General features: G+C 39.8%; 1 protein-coding gene across 5 annotated transcripts in view; it reads right to left on the bottom strand.

The window, feature by feature from the left end:
- The window catches only part of SH3KBP1 (SH3 domain containing kinase binding protein 1), a 231559-nt gene that overhangs the window by 187380 nt on the left and 26044 nt on the right, over nucleotides 1-18135 (bottom strand). The window contains exon 1 of one of the 5 annotated variants that reach the window (XM_055701192.1): nucleotides 15438-15581. The exons of 3 other annotated variants lie outside the window; for them this stretch is intronic. In XM_055701192.1, the coding sequence (XP_055557167.1) occupies nucleotides 15438-15461 (24 nt within the window). In that variant the 5' untranslated portion in view covers nucleotides 15462-15581. Of the gene's footprint in view, nucleotides 1-15423; nucleotides 15582-18135 lie in introns of those variants that run through there. One more of the 5 variants, XM_055701194.1, reaches the window with a different exon arrangement.

Below are 18135 nucleotides of genomic sequence, written 5' to 3'. Positions count from 1 at the left end.
GTTTTCTGCTCCTGCTCAAGAGACTGCAAGAAAACTCAAGAGTACGGTCTGGAGATGGAGAAGACACACACACACGTACAGAGTGATATATTAAAGTGTTCAAGCAAAAGCATAACTTGAAGAAAATGCATCTAATTATTGGCAATAGGCAGTGCAATCCAAATGGAGCCATGTAACAGACTACATGAGCTTTGGATCAAATCCATGAAGCTAATACTACAAATCACCAATAATAAAAGATTTGATAAAACAAAGCTATCAAAGTAACTGCTGTAAGAAACCATGAGTCTCTGTCAAAAGTGAAACCCCAAAAGCCATTACAAAAAAAAAAAAAAAGATCAGAGGAAGTGATTTTGACTACACCGTTGCCTGCAGTTTTAAAGGAGGCTAACTGGGAGAAACCAATAGAAAGTCATCATGGCACATTTAGAAACACTACAGGACAAAAATCTTACAAACACAGCTGTCTGTCTTTGCCAGTAGATGCTGTCACAGAATACAATTTTTTAATCCAAGGTGTCTTCACCGCTTGTATGAAACCTTGGTATCTATCCTCTGTACAAACAGACAGAGGGCCCTACTGGCTGGCTTGCAAGAGCCATTCTGCTTAAACTCAGTGCTCCAGTTCTTAACTTCCTATGCATCCTCTCAACTCTCACTCTTACCACTCTGTCTTACTACTAAACCTCTGTGAAACATGTGGAGAAGAGATGGTTTACAGTCGCTGTTCATGGTCAGCAGAGAAAGCCACAGGGGCATACTTATTAACAGGGTGATAACTGAGAAAGAAGATGCAAAAAACCCCACCCCAAAAACCCAAAGGAAAACAAAAGCAAGCACAGCAGAGGTTATGTTGGCTTTGAACATCACGCTGCGCTTCCTCTAGTCCACTTTCTTCTTACTGATTTTTTTTTACAGCACTTGCATTTTTCACCATATTACACTGAGCTATGGTGCCCTGTTCAAGTTTTCAACCCCAATCCATGACTTCACTCCCTTTCCATCACCCTTCTTGAATTCAGTCCTTGTTAGTAATTCAACAGACATCTCAACACTGTATGCTGTTCTTTTTCATCCCCCCCCCCCCTTTTTTTTTAATGTATTTCTACCTATTTTAACAGTGGTCATCAGTTTTAACTCTTCAGAAGAGCAAGTTTGCTGCAGCCATTACAATACTTCCCTAATATAATTTCACTATTCCTCTGTTTTGCTGACTTAAACCTAATACTAACCTAATACCAGTTTCTCACAAGTTTGTTCTAGGTTTACAAATCCAAGAGGCAAATACTCCATTTCCAAATGTAATCTAGATAATCTTCTGTCTTGGCCTAGCTTCTGCCAGGTGTCATTCAACTCAGGGACAAAATTCTACAGCAAGGTTTTTTGCTTTCTGTACACAGGTACAACATGTCTAGATTATGGCTGCTGAAAATAAATTTTACTGCAAGACAGAACAAGCTGCTCAAATGCTCTAATCTGAAAAGATCTTGTTCATACAGAAGCTCTACCTTAGCAGAGCCCTCCATGAATGACAAAAGAGAAGTGCGATTCATTTGGCAGCCAAACTATTTTAATCATTCCACAAAGTCATACAAAGCCCCATATGCATCACAACTTTTGTCTTTCACAATTGTTTTTCTCTTCCCTTTCACTCAATCATTCTTCTCTAAATTATCAAGTCCTTCTTTCCTCTTTTTACAGTTTGGAAATTCTCTGATTGTAAGAACTCAGAAGGTTATAATTAGCAGCAAAAGAAAGATGGTTGCATGGAAAAGATGGCTCCACGGGAACTGTGAAATGGAGGATGATCCAGGTAACCAGAAAACCTGGTGCTCACTTCAGTGCATGACTTCTTCAACAAAACTTATCCCAGCCTGCCTCCTGCTTACCAGACAACATGCAGGTGGTTCACCGGCTGACATATAAAGTCTACAACTTAACACACAGAGGCACACAATCAAGCCAGTGAAAAGCAATTTTGGAGAAGAGACCAAACTATAAATCTAGTAACTAATGATACAAGAGAAATCTTGATAGCATGGAACAAATCCAAAATAATTATTAACGTACAGGTCTAAAAACCCAATCTTCTAATGAGATGAGTTTCAGAGAAGTTACAGCAATTCAGACCTAGCTAGAAAAATATATTAAAAATTACTATGTTTTTCAAAACAACATGCAGACTTTGCTCCTCATGTAGTTTTGAGTCCATTTCACAAACATAGATCCATGAACTGATTTACGGTTTACTGAAAACAAGATAAAACTATAAAATGGATAATGGATGAGTCAAAGTCAACATACAATGTAATATACTGAGGCTTGATCTGGAATACTATTATCTAACTCTTTACCATGTCCTGTCTATCCACATGTGAACATGTGCTGTAGATAAAATACAGAGAAGTGTTGCTAGTAATCTCAAGAGAATGAGAGCCTACCTTACATCAGTATCTCAAGCAAAGAGAGCTAAGAGATGCTTTCCAAACTCCAAAATGAAATCCAAAATGAACTCCAAAATGAGATCATGCTCTTTCTCTCTCATAAACAAAACCATCCATGTACACACACACACACACGTTAAGCAGACACTTTTTTCCTTCCTGAGTAATCTGCAGCTACTCAGAGTAACATCTTTGCCTCCTGTGGTTCATTAATATTCTGATATTTCTACTTTCCTATATGCAACTTTTTCCAGCAGTTCCCTTCAAGCACTCTACAAAGGTTTTATATTAGGCAAGCCTGGGATTCATACCACTTTCTATTACAGAACGTGGATACTCTTCTCTCTGTAGCTGCCTACTTTCATGAACTGTTACTTATGACTTGTAATAAGTTACCAACTCACCTCTTCATAGTTAATGTCACTTAAGAAGTTGTGGGATATGGGGGGAAAAAAAGTAGGGAGGGAAAGGGATACACATAAAAGCATGGCCCCTAGAAAGATAGGATTAAAAAAAATAATCAACTAAAGGCACTGGAGTTCACTCAGCCTGTTAAGTGCTTCAAAAATCACTATTTCATAATGTTGCTAAAATCTCCTTCTTTATTCTTGGCATAACTGCATGTGTGTGTAAGCAGTGGGAAAGGCATCATATTTTTAATTGGAGTGTGAAAAATGCTGCTCACTGAAAGAAAAAACATGTAGTTATAATTAGAAATGGAAACTAAAACCAACGCTTGACTTGATTATACAGAAAAGGCATCACTTGTTCACAAGATACAGCCTCTAGGTAGGCTCAGAGCATTATCCTCCAAACTTCAACTAACACTTCCATTTACTACTCCATAGTTGAGCGATCCCTACTGAGCCAAAGTACAGTGATAAAACTAATTGTTTTTAGAGACTCGCAGAACAGCTGAGGCAGGAAGGCACCTCTGGAGATCGCCTCGTCCAACACCCTGCCTTAGAGCAGGGTCAGTCAGAGAAGGACACTGAAGGCTTTGTCCAGTTGGCTTTTAATTACATTCAAGGATCCAGTGTTTGACTGGCCTCACAAAAAAAAAAAAATATTCGTACGTTTAAATGGATTTTTACGTATTTCAGTTTGTGCCCACTGCCTCTCCTCCTTTCACTGTCTACTGGCAGGGGCAGTCTGGCTCCACTTTCTTTATTCCACCACAACACTCATTCAGATCCATCAATAACATCACCCTGAGACTTCTCCTCTCCAGGCTAAACGGTCCCATCTCTCTCAGGCTCTCCTCAGGTGCCGGATGGTCCAAGCCCACAGGCATCTTCATGGCCCTTCACTGGACTTGCTCCAGCATCTCCCTCTCTCCCTCCTACGGCAAAAACCAGAACCGAACGCAGTGCTCCAGATGCGCCTCACCAGAAAGCAGATGAGGAGAAGGATCACCAAGGAGAAGGCTCACCGAGGAGAAGGCTCACCTCTTCCCACCTGCCTCATGACAATCCTCCGCCCAACGCAGCCCAGGAAGCTGGGAGCTGCCTTGGCCACCAGCACACACCGCTGCCTTGCGGTCTGCCTCGTGTCCACCAAGAGGCCTGGGGGCCTTCCCGACAAAGCTGCTCTCCAGCCGCTCAGCCCAGGGCTGCTCCTCTCCCGCTGCACGGCTTGGCATTTCCCTTTGTTCACAAGGATCCCGCCAGCCCACTTCTCCAGCCTGTTGAGGCCTCTGTGAACGGCAGCACAGCCCTCCGGGGACTCTTCCCAGTCTTGCCTCACCTGCCAGCCTGCCGAGAGCGCACCCTGCCCCATCACCCAGGTCAGCAGTGAAGATGCTGAGCAGCGCCAGCCCCATCAGCCACCCCTGCGGCACACGGCCGTGACCAGCCTCTAGCTGGAGTGCACTGCGGGTCACAGCCCTTTGCGCTGGGCGCTTCAGCCAGTTCTCAATCCACCTCACTGTCCATACACCTGCTCTGCACTTCATCAGTCTGTCAATGAAGATGATACTGGAGATGCTCTCAAAAGCTTTGCTGAAGTCAACAGAAACAGCGTCCACTGCCCTCCCCTCCTCCACCAAGGCAATGAGCTCATCACCGCACAAGGCCAACAGGCTGGTTCAGACATGACTTCCACTTCACAAACACACGCTGACTACTCCCAGCCAGCTCGTTGTCCTTCGTATGTTTGGAAAAGGCTTCCAGGAGGTCAATGTGAGGCTTGAGTTCCCCAAATTCTCCTTCGTTTCCTTCTTGAAAACATGAATGACTTTTGCTTTCTGCTAGTCCACAGGAACCTCACCTGTTTCCTTCTGAGAAAACCCATTTCCCATCTGGTGAGATTTTCTTCTAAGTTGGCATTATAGCAGACCTTTCTACTCTACCTTTATGATAATAACATTTGTTTTTCAGATATCAGACTGGGCTGCAGAAATGACAGAGAGAATTAAGAACGCTTTGTACTGTGGAAGCAAATATGACCTAGAGTTACTGAATGAAATTTGACAAAATAAAACAGGTGTCCCAAATTCAAAATACTGCAAATAAAGTTATCTTTAGTTTTGCAATCAATCACAACACAGACCAAGTATCCCTGTGAGGGCAAGGAGAAGAAATGAAGCCATGGAAGACATAATCATTGAAGCAATTCAAACACTCGTTCTTGGACAGTCACGATTAACTGAAATGCCATGTTTCAGATTAAAATGTAGTCTTTAGAACATATATATATCCTGTCAGCTATGATAAAAAAAAGTGACTATATATTATATATATAACAGCATTCATCCCTCCTGTGGGGAACTAAGCTATTACAAAACTTTTGGCAAGGACCATAATCTGTCCACACTAACCTCTAATACAACTTAACTCTAGGTTAAGCTGGAAACAGCGTACGGGCTAGGAGCAGGGTGTGAACAACACTCTAGAGAAGCTCCCATGTAATCCACCATATAGCTGGCAGGTATTAGAACACTGCTCTCTGCAACACTGTCAGAAATGCCTGAATTTACATGGTTTGTCCTGTGCCCATTTCTGCCATGTCTTTTCCTATTTATTCTGTTTCTTTCCTGACCAAACTTGTGCTTGCTCAAATTTTGCTTAGTCACTTACCACTTGCATGAAAGCAATCTAACATGGTACAAGCTGCACAGCTTTTCTCTCTGCACATAAGTGCACCCAGCAGAGAAGAGCTGCAAGGCAACACACTACCGAACACAACTTCACAACTTCAGTTTTTTGCTAGTATAGCTACAGCATCTGCAGTGCGCAGAAATGCTTCATTAACATTTTAAACAATGTCATTTGGTGCCCTAGCTAAATTTACTGTGATGGTCTGTAGAGTGGAGTTAGCTTACTACTTGTTCATCTTAAAGAAGCTTTTCCAGATACGCTGTAGGTATCCCTTTCACTTAAAATTAACATTAAACAAATTGTTCAATCACTCCTTTCTAGTTGCCTCATTGCTAACAATACAATTGTTATAAAATACAAAAACAGAGTTAACGCTAGTGTTTTATGACAAAGCAATAATTATCTGGATCTTAAATACTGTCCTAGTATCTTGCACAGCTTACACATCTGCCATTATTCCAGCCCATTTGTTTGAGAACAAAAACTGGAATTCTACCACTCACAGAATTCAGACCTTAGACTTCTGTCTTCCAAGAGTGCAGAAAATGTATCAGGTAGAGAGGCAGGTGAGAATAACTACACCCAAGAGCAGCTTCATTTAACCAAGAGGCAGAGCTGTAAACTCCTTGGAGAGCTGGAGGGAGGGGAGGATACAAAAGATAGAAAAGAGGAAAGGAAAAAAGGAAAATACTGCATTGCAACAATGTGCTTACGTTAAAAACAACCAAAGTGGAATTTTCTAAAATGGTACCTATTTGCAGACTTCTGCCAGCACAGCTGGAGCAGGAAGACTGGGAGGTATGATTTGTAACTAAACCAGAACCCCCTACCCCTAACTTGACTGAACTAGCTAAACTGGTTTAACCAACTGAGCTTTCACTAGTACAGCCTGTTTGCTTGGTGTACAGGGTTTTACTAGACGGCCCTGAAGCAAAGCTTTGCTTATAACTGCTTCGCAGCAGAAGTTCTCTTGCAATACATTATACTAACACTCTTGTAACCAAAGCACTGAAAGAACAGTACAGAGTAAAAGGGATGCAAGCTCCCATCACAAGTGAGGCTGCTCATCCATAATGTTTACAAAGAACAATTTGGTTTTCTATTATCTTATGCTATGTATTTTTGCAGCAGATAACATCAACACCATGGTTTGTGCTCATTGAAAGACACACACATTCAGAGCAAAAGAAGAAGTATTTTAGCAGCCACTACTAACATCACAAAAATCAAGGAGCTTTGTCAGTGGCACCAAATGATCTTTACCAGACAATTACTACAACATTATTATTTTTTTTGCATAACTAGAAAAGTACTTGTCATTAATTGCTCTGTATTTTCATCGAATCATTACATGTGACACCTTTTCACAAGCTCTGTTTATGTGCAGGAGTGCAAAAACTTACTACTTTGAGATGAAGCTCAATAATACGATGGTACTGCTGTTTCTAGTTCAGCTCTCCACCTGCGCTATGTATTATGCTCCAATGATGCAAACTTCCCTTTTCTCTCAAGTAGTCTAACTGGCTAATATTAATTGGCCTTAACTAAAAATAATGGCCTGTCGCCAGTGTTTATCCTTAATTTTGTTGCTTGTTGCCAGATCTGATGAGGCAATACTGAGTCTGGGAGCCTAGTCAGTTCTTACAACAACGCAGTCTAGTCAGAGATAGTAATTTAGCCTCTCCCTGTAAATCTTGTTTTCACTTTACGAGTGTCTGAAAACATCAGCAGGAAACAAATACATCTCTTAGCACTCATTAGCAAATGTTAGTGGTGTTTCTTGTTAAAACTCAAGTCCCATCTCTCTACACTGTCTGTCCCTACACATACATTCTTCAATGGTAGGAGCTGAGGATCTCATTTTAGTACGGACAGGCTCAAAGGCCTCCACTAATATAACCAGTCTTCAAGTAAAAACCACTCTATAACAGAGATGTAATAAATAGTTTCTCTCATTCTTTGTATTGCTCAGTCCCATGGAGCTGCAATTTGACAGCAGAGGGACACGGTACAGAGACTAGGGAGGCAAGTAACCAACATTTTACAAGTAGCTCCAGGTATGAGCAAGGAAGCCCTGAAGGAGTTCTTCAGCGTTGTAACTTGTGCACCCAGTTTCAGCTTCATAAGATAATAAACTCACACGGAAGCTGCCAGGTGGGGGAGTGGGAAGAGAAGGGCAACTTCTAATGGAAAGGCATGAACCTTAAAAAACAAGCTACTGGGGAATACACTACACTCCCCTTTAAAGAGATCAAACAAAAATTACCCTTTTCTAAATATCTGAATACTCACTAAGGAAACAATGAAAAGGTAAAAAACTCAGGACAAAAAAAATGGAGTCAATATGACAGAGCGTCACCGCAAGCGGTACCAATGTTCTGAAGGGCGAGCAATATACATTGTACTTCCTTGTAGAAACTCCACTTCAGACATAAAAGGTCAGCATTATACAATTGCTTAGTGAGGGAAAAAGGTTGAATTAATGAATGAGACCAGAGAACCCATTTCCTTTCTTTCTATTTTGTAAAAGTCCCTTTAAAAATAACTTTTGACACCTTAACTTGTATGTTCTGGTTTTAGACCTAGTGTTTATTTCTGCATACCACACACATACATTATGCATGTCTACTACACGCACACGTATGTATGCTGAAAACATTTTGAAAGGTTTTTTTTTAAAAAAAAAGCTTTTAAGTCTAATGAGCATTCCGCTCCCTCCACTTACTCAAAAATTTCCTCTGATGTCCACCAGATAGTTTACCTAAATTCTCAAAAAAAATTTCACATTGTCTGAAAGGCTGCAGAAATTCAAATGACCCACTAAAAACATGTGGGTTGACAATACAGAAATTGGGAAGCTTTTTACACAGAACCACAGAGCAATTAAGGACTATGAAGCACAGTGCCCAGTCCCTCATGAACTGGTGAATATAAGCAGTTATATCCTCCTATTCCATCAACTTCAGTGAACTACTTGTGTAGGGAATTTATTATTGTACAATAATTTTTAAAGGATCTGCCCTCAACTGTTCATTTAAGGAGGTTTCAAAGTACACAGGATCTTTCCTTCTGCAGGGAAAAATACTGGCAGTATCTCCCAGCAAGCTAACACAAAACCTAACTCCTTCCAGGACTTTAGTTTAGCTTTAGGATTCTGTACATTTACAAAACATCAGTAACAAACCCATTTTTGGTTTTCAATTAACCATCGTTATTTGTGACAATCTGTTTATGAGAACTGATCAAATCAAATTCACAACCAAAGGCCTTCAGGTGCTTTCAGTCTGAAGTATAGATCTTACAGAGTCAAAGAAATGTAAACAGATAAAAGTACACCACAGAGCATTATGAATCGACTGAAACTTGCAAAATGAAGCAGCTGTGTGGGAACAGATGAAAACAAGTGGGCATATGTCCTTTTGTACTTCAGTACTTTCTTCCATTAAACAAATTGTATAGAAATATTCAATTCTAGAAGTAGACGACTCTAAAACAAAAGTGAAGCATTAAAAAATTTGGTGAAAGCCACATTGAGATGTTTGCAGTTTTTTGGTGGGTGAATTTTAGGTATTTTTTTATTCAAGAAAGTTAACATGGTAGTTCTGAATTCCAGGCATTCTTCCATCTATATTTCTCTAATTCAGCCCTGGAAAGTGAGTAACTCGGGTCATCTTAGAAGGACTTCTAAAGGAAGAACATGTTGTAATTTATCTTTGTGCTTGGGAGTACAACAAAATCGACACATAGGACATTGGGAAAGGATAAAGAAAACACTAAGATCTGCATTTTACCTTCTTTATCTATAGTTAGGTGTTCGTTGGGCCAGTACTTGGCAATGGCTGACAACAGTGTATGAACCATGTCCCTGAAGTGCCATGGCCACGTAATGCAGACAACATGACAGTAACGTGCAGTAAAATGGGCAGTCTGCTCACATGCTGGCAGAGTCCTGGGGGCAGCGTGATAAGGAGGCTTGGGGTGAAGGAACAACAACAAAAAACCCCTTCAAGTAACCAAAAAAACAGGTGGCAAAAGGAAAGCTGGGTGACACAATGCTTTTGGCTCAAAGTAGGAAGAGAATAATTTTCAGCCAAAAGGATAAAAAGGAGTTTCATTTGCTTTGTGCTATCAATTAATAAGCAAATACTGACAGATAGATCAGACCACCTAAACTCATCTAGGTAACTTCCCTAAGAAGGGAAACCAAGGCTTAGCTATGCAGGTTATCACGAACAAGCCGAAAAAATGGCAATAACTTGTAACCAGAAGCAATCATGAAGGTTATGAAAGAAGTTTCTGTTTCAGAGACAGTTTCTGTTAGAAGGGTGGTTTTAATCAGGGTTTTTGATAATACTGGCTTATAGCCTCTGGGAAGGTGAATGCAAGTTCTCTGGAAGAACGAGTACTAAATTAATCTTTCAAAGGGTGCAGTGAGTCCTCATGCAGTGGGAAATGGAGAGATCAAGGTTTTTTGAAGCAGCCGATACATACACTCAACACCTTGCACAATCCTGAATGACCTGCAATGGAATATTGTCAGTAAAAAAAAAAACCCAAAACTAACAATAAAACCAGAAGTCATTACCACCTTCTGTAAAGATGACAGGTTTGCCTTGTTCCTTCTCCCTGGGTGGGAGGTATCAATGTTATTTTTAAAACTGCACGCTATACTTGTTTCTTCCCTTCTATCCCTCACCACCTCCTGTCACAACCGTTGGCACTAAGTATCATCACTGAAAGTCTGAAGTCAGAGTGAGTAAATAACTCATCCTATTACACGATGGTAGTTTACTTGCACCTTTGTCTTTTCCAAGGCTAAGTGAATGACTACAGTATATATATATAAGCAATAATATATTTCATATGGCTGTAACAGCCAAAAAATGAGGATTAAGGGACTCACACATACTTGTCACTGTCCAACTCAGAAGAGAACATTTGCTGATCGTAAACGTAGACTGCTCTGATATAATCTATCATATTATAATTCTACCAATAATGCCAGTTAAATTCTAGTAGAGCAAATAATTAGGTGACAGAAAGAAATGGGGGACCCTTTAAGGACTCCGTCTCCACCATCAGCTTCCCAAATAATTCCCAAAAGATTCTAGGAGGGAACTGCTGCACTTACAGGCACTGAATACAGAGATACCCAATTCGTCAAATAGTACTTGCAATAGTGAATAGTTTGCCATTCTGGTTGATGCACACTATAAAAGCGTGAAAGCTGTTATATGAAAGTTGTTAAATGGTCTACATGTGATAATTCCAGAAAAACCAGGACTTCTGTACACAGAATGAAACCCCAAAATCAACAAAGAAAACCCAAACAAATAAAAAATTGACACCACCAAACATCACCACACCCCACACCCCCCCACGTATGCACATATACTTACTGTTAACGAATTACAGTCTTTGATCAGGACAGGAATATTCAGAAGTAAACAGCATCATTAAACAGTAATCTGATATAAACAGTATCTGACATCAGCAGTCAGAACAGCTAGTCTTAAAATCCCCAATAGTTTTCTCTTCCCTATATGTCCCTCTTGTTCACATCTTCATTCTTACTTACTGTTAATGTTACTTAACATTTAAGTAATAGAAACTGAAAGACAATTAGCAGATGTAGTCCAGATACCGACTGGATCATTCTAATGGCGTAGATGGAATATTTGGCAGACTAAGCTTGAATGCAAGCACAACTCTTCACAATTACCATTATTAAATGCTGTAGTTACACCACAGGAATCCAGAATACTGCTAACTCTTACACCCTTTTCTGAAAACAAACATTAAAAACATCAAAATCAGGTCATGTTTCCTAAAGTCGAGAGAATCCATCTCAGGGATATGTAATTAAATTGAAAGAAAGGTGGAAATCACACCAAGTCTTCTCAGGTTAGCTTAGAACAGCGGCAGAACTGAACAGCAATTCAGTTTCTAGGACTTTGTGCTTCCTTTTACTGTGTTTCAAGAATTCTAACAAGGTTTTTGATCCTGTAGGAAAAAAATTAGGTACACAGCTGTACTCTTGGTAAATCCAAAAATTGGGAAGTATATTTTGCAAGACATTTGTATGCAAATGCTGCTAAGCACCTCTACAGATTTTACCTACAGAGAAGCATTTCTCACAGCTGCCTGCTCCAACTGTAAAACAATTACCAGAACAAGTGTAAAAATGAATCAGACCAAAATGCATGGATTACTAACATACCCACCCACACATAAACAAGCTACAAAGAAAATAAAAACATCTGAAGCTTAGAAAGTTGCCAGAAAAAAATAAAAGGGGGGAAGAAAATAAAAAAAGAAATTGACTTCAAGAAAGAGAAAGTATAAGGTCAGGACATCTCTTTGCCCCCCACCTTTTAGGACTAGGCTGGAGAAACACCATCCACCATCTAATCCTGCCAATTCTATAAATCCTTACGGAAACTACTTTAACAGGCTATTGCCAAAATCACACTGACTTCTCTGTGTAACACAAAGTTCCAAATAATAATATATAAGTAAGTTCTGAATAAATTGAAGCTTTAATATCATAATTGAAGAATTATGATATTACAGCTCCAAAGAAGTTTTATCTTTGAGAATACAACTTCTAGATAGCACATTAGGTCCTTGTTTCAATCTCTGATTAGGTACTCCTCCTCTTAATGGTTTGGAGCCTCAGGAAGGGGAAGAAAAGTAAGTAGTGTTTAGTTTCCTTTTTAACATAAAATTACATTTTTTTTATTTACAATTTAAACAACGGCATATTTTAAACAGACATACTGTACTGAGGTTTCCTTAATACAAAAGACAAACCTGAGCAAAAAGAGGAAATAATTGAGTCTCCTTAGTATATCAATTTATACTGCCTACACTGAACTGTAACAGTGAAGCAATATTATGTGTATTTAAATAAGAATATTCCTTTCTTGGTTTTTTTTAAACATCAGCAATTAAAATGCATATTAAAAAATGAAAAGCAACACATTCTGTTTTCAAACTCCTGCATTTTCACCAGTTCTATCAATATAGAATTACAATTAAGCCACTGCTTTTCAGAAGGTTAATTTTTATTAATAATTTGTTACAACATAAAATACTAGTCACTGAAAGCTAATAGAAACCTTAACGCTGAAGTTTCATGTTACCATGTGTCCACTGCAAGGCTGCTGTACATATTTAAAACGTTCTCACTTTTGTTCATAAAACGTTCACACACTGATTCCCTCAAAACATCCAACAGCTGACAGCCCCAAGCAGCAACCCATCACTCCTCTGCTCCACACGCCCAAGTAATGCCCCTCTCAAACCCTGGCATCAAAACATCCAATGAACTGATCACCACAGGACAGCCAACAGCATGCTGGCCCCCATGACAAACATACGGGATCCATTCTGCTGACAGCAATGATCACGGCACCCTTCCCATCCAGCTGGGAATATCATCAGCTCCCCGCGACAGGGACTGGGAAAGAGCCTCTGTCACTGCCAGGGAGTTTCACATCACTTTCAGGCCAAACACCCAGGGCAGCTACCTCACTGGGAGCTCCCCCAGCTCCTCTGAAGCCAGATGAACAGGTTGAGGCGTGACACAATTTGCAATTACGCCTTGGGCATCCAGGGTGGCCGAGTGCTGCTGCTGCTCTGTGCTGAATGCCCTTAGAAGAGTGAACGCTGCCCAGTCAGAGACTACTGACTGGTACAAGATCATCCTGTTGGATCTGTGTCGTTGTGGGGAGATGGACTGGGAGAGGGAGAATGACTCCATTTTACTAGCTTTGCTTTCACCACTGTAAGAGTAGTAACAGCAGCAATAATAAATCATAACACATCAGTGAAGCAATGTTTCTCCCTACAAAATCTTAATTGTTATAGACAGAAACAAAAGCTCAAAGAGACAACATTTTCACATGACGGAATCTATCTGAAAGCTTCTTTCACCAATTGTATTCTCCTGTATTTCAACATAAGGGCAATAAGTTTAATGGCCATACCCAGAACCTGGAATAAAAACTACTACTCCTGGTTCTCGTTGTCAAGACAACACAACAGTTAGGTTGCCACAATCTAAAACATTTCCGAAGAACAAATACCTAGATAGTATTCTAGTTAGGTTTCCAAAAATAAGTCAGTAATTTAATTGCAAATTCCTGCCAAGTATGTAAAAAAACCCTCATAATAATTCACTGACCCATAAAGCAAGTTATCTTTTCAGGTACACAGAAATGACGCTGCTTTCCTTAGTCTGCATATAACCTCACTGCCTTGGCAGATGCCACAACTTTCAGAAGTGGCTGTTCAGGCAAAGTTGACCCAGATGTCACAATTCACAGTATTCAGAGTACTCAGGAGAGCAGTGAAGGGTGTAAGAACTTTCAAAACCCTGAAGCCAAGGCAGGCACAGCTGTATCAGAGAGTGTGGTGGCAAAGCAGGAGGGCAGGACAACAGGAGCTGGTCGGTTCTTGGGTCTGATGGGTACCACGCATCAGCTGGAGGGCTGGAGAAGCAGAAAGCACTGCAGGAACCAAAGTGTTCTGGGACATGAGGAAAATCCTCGTTTCCCTCCCAGGAGCCAAACTACGGCTGTAAAGGGCCCCGGCATGTGCACAGGCCCAGTCTTACGAAAGGTGTTAGGGAAAGGTTTTAGGAAGGCACTCATGGGGATGGGTAGGGGTGTGTGGTGTGTGTAACAAGCACAACGGTCTCAGCAACGAATCGCCCTGTGTTTCACTCGCAATCCCCTGCAACCTCTGGCTGGTTGTAAGGACTGAAAACAAAGAAAACATACAAGGAAGAAAATGAAGTAACAAGCAACCGATAAGGATAAGGATCTCCATTGGGCACTTATGATTCAGCATGGATATCCCCGACACCCTACAACTAATTTGCAGTATTTCAAGATTGTATTTTGCTTGTACAACAAGAAATCCAGGTTGCTGTGCTGACCTGAGGCTGCAGTAGAGTTACACAAAGCCCCTGTCCTGTTTAGCTGATTCGAAAATCTAAGCTATACACCAAAATTTCAAAAATAACTACCACTACACTCCTTCCTAATTTTAAAATGAATTTACCTCCCCAATTCTGCCAGCAATATTGGCAAGCCGTCCAGAGTACAGACAAGCTTTAAGGTTGTCACATGCAGCAAATTCAGTTTACCAAGTATAACGCTATCCAATCCCACATAGAATTAGCTTTGTAAATTAAAACCAGCAAGCATGGCTCTGCACCACGGCTTCCTGCTTTCTGTATCTTCATCTGCTATCAGCAAAATCTAACCGTCTCAGATGCTACCACACTTAGAAACACAGTTTTTTACAGTGCGGAGCATGGTTAGACAAGGCATTTTTTAAAACAGGACCAGAAAAAAAATCAACTCTTTCATCTGTCTCCTAATAGCACTAATATTACATATCATCCACATTTATTTTTTCGTTATAAAAGTAAAGATTTTGGATTTCAAGTTGAAGTCTTCAAGCTAAAAAGATTGAAAAACAACTTCATACCATGCAAATGAACAACACTGCAATCACACCTGCTACCTCCTCTTTTTCAACTGCGTAACTGAGTAAAACAGTAACGAAGTAAGACAACAGGAAAAGTATGTAATTCTCCACACATCTATTTCTCTACCTGAAAAATTGAAAAAAAAGCAGAACAAGACAACAACCAGATACATGTGATACACTTCTTACAACAAATTCAGCACCAGTATCTTTAACAAAAGTAGGTATCTGCAAAGGCTGACAGAGGTAAATTAGATCTTAAAGAGGGACCAAAGAATTTTCTCATATTTAGACAAACTTCCTCCACAAAATCTTCCAAGTGACTATAGCTGCAGATTAACAGGCAGTGAAATCAGAAAGGGAAAAGAAATTTCAAATACCTTTTCTGTTATACCTTGTAAATTGAATTGCAGAGCATAAGAAGGGTATGAATCTGTGTTTTTTCGTGTCTGTATGTATAAAAATATATAAAATTCACAGCAATTGTTTCGCAGATTCAGGAACAGGAAGCACTTCTGATACAACTTCACAGTGAAAGTCCACTGAAAAAAATAACTGCATATGTAAAATTGCTACCTCCCCTTTCCTCTTTCTTTATTACATCTGTCTTCAGACACCTCCTCTTCAATGGTCTCTTAATTTGCATTTATTCTGTGAAATTTAAAACCACCTTTCTACAGGCAAATCCAAAAGTCTTTTCACATCCACAACCTATCACTCCCTTGAAAAACATCTTTTTTCTTAAGTAACACTTTGTATTGATGTGTTATCAATCCAATATATTGTGTTTCCCTTATTTTTCCATTTCTGATTTGTATATCTTTTCTTCCAAACTCTTTTCTCTTCAAACTGCACTTCCAGGACCTATGCACAAATGCTAACAGAGACCACTCAGGACTCTTCACTGTGTTAATTCAGTGGTTTCAATTCAGCTCAAACACAATTTTGCAAAACCCAACAGTTTCTTTGGAATGTTGTCATGAATTTATTCAAAAGAAAATCAAATCACAGGAAGGAAAAGCTCCCTTCCATAGAAATTATTCCCTCCACTTGAAGGCAGAATGCAAAGTACCTCAAGAATTTCACTAGTGATTTTTACCTCTGAATAACTTGAAGTAACTACTCTTACAACCAATTCTGATAAGCAATGGGAATTTGAGATCGCATTCAACTCCAGCACTCATCTGTAGCATCCCTTTTTGCCTGCCTCTCAATTATGTTGCTGACACAACAGAATAGCAATGGGGCATGAATTGGTTGCTGGTGAGCTTGCTTCTGCATGCACTTGTTAAAAATTTTTCTACAACTGAAAAAGAAAGTTTACAACTACTTATAATCTTAGTGGACAGAATGATTACCCTCAACAAACTTTCCAATGGGACTGCTGTTATGTTTGACTATAGCTCTCCAGATACAAGGAGACCTACACAAGAAAAACTGAAGAAAAAGAAAGGTTCTTTACTCAAAAACAAACAAATGACACTTTTAGGAAGTTTGTATCTTCTACTCCACGTTACCTAATTTAGAAAGGGAATGCTCAACTGTGAAAAACATATTTGACTTTGCATTCAAGCTGAGAATGAGGAAGACTTTAATGCAGTTTTTAGTTCTTTAGAAAACAGCCCTGGATGCTGTTTTTTTTTTTAAAAACAAAAAACAAAAAACAGAAGTGGGATGGGTGGGGAGAGTAAAGAGCAGGTAGTGATATTTTATGAGAACACAAAATCCAAGGTATTTATGGTTGTTTTAGAACTCTCTATTGAGAAAAAGCCATTTATTTTTAAATTATGTGACAGGATGCCACAATCTGAAGTCATTTTGGAAAGAAGAGGCCTTAAAAATTAGGTAGTAAGAGGCAGAACTTGCAGACCTTCATACTTTGATTATGGTATTTTCGTAACAGACATTCACAGGCCGCATTTATTTAGAGCACTAAATCCAACACCTCCTAACGTCAGCAGCAGATTTCAAATATCAGGCAGGAGAAAGCTCAGAGGAAGTCTGCTTTTGTCCCACAGAACTTCACAGTTACCAGAGTTCAAGCAGAAAAATATTACCGATACACAGTGAGTCCCAAAATAGTTTCTTCCCCCTACCCCACAGCGTGCATTTTCAGAGGTTAACAAGAAAACAGGGTAACCATTTTTCTCCTCACTCCCTTTCAACTCGTTGAGGCTGTTACTTCCTCCTAATCACTGCTGCCTGACAGGCACAGAGCTGTTCTTCCTTTGTGCTAATGGCAAGAACAAAGATTAGGATGCGAGTATGTTTGTCCCCACAGGAACACCTGAGGCTCCCATGTGTTGTACCCCCTGCCCCCCAACGCCTCCCCCCCCAACTACGGGCTTGGTAATTTTGCCACTGAACCACTTCCCCAAATTGCCTCAACATATGCAGCGCTATTGAAGCAAAATTAAATTACTTCATTATGTGCATATGCCTAAACACACAACAGGCTCACACAGAAGAAAAAGAAGAAAAGAAGATACTTATACCCTCGGAAAGGCAAAAGTCACAAAGATTCTCTGAAGCTGTAGTAGCAGATTAACACAAAACCTATTTATGTAATTTATTGTAGTTCTTCCCCTCCTTTCCATACCGGATGGCCAAATTTATGGAGGTTTATAGAAATTAACAGCCTAGGTCTGCAATGACAAATCAAGGAGGCCCAGAGGTACTAATAGCTAGTCTCATATGTGCAGACAGAGGCATGCACACACAGATGCCCAGCAAAAAATATATGTATTTTTTAAATTCTAAATGGCTTTCCTAAAACTAGTATCACTGCAAGTTATTTGGTACGTTACATGAAATACGAAGTAATGGGTTTTTTATAAAAAAAAGGTTTTATAGGCAACTCTTTTGGAAAAATCTGCTTTAATTTCTCTCAACTAGTTTAGCCAGGAGTAAGTATTTAGAAAAAGCTTCCATAAAAGCTAAGAAAGCACACTGGAGAAGAAGCAGCAGTTACAGAGAAGATAAAATACTGCAAATGCCATGACATATAAATTGTTGTAGAATCATCATTTTGTTCCCAGGCCACACAGTCAAACATAATCACTGAACAGCAGAGAAATGTAGGGGTAGCTACT

This window comes from Falco cherrug, chromosome 2 (genome assembly GCF_023634085.1).
Source record: "Falco cherrug isolate bFalChe1 chromosome 2, bFalChe1.pri, whole genome shotgun sequence".
Classification (NCBI taxonomy): domain Eukaryota; kingdom Metazoa; phylum Chordata; class Aves; order Falconiformes; family Falconidae; genus Falco; species Falco cherrug.
This window is presented reverse-complemented; position numbering and strand designations above follow the sequence as displayed.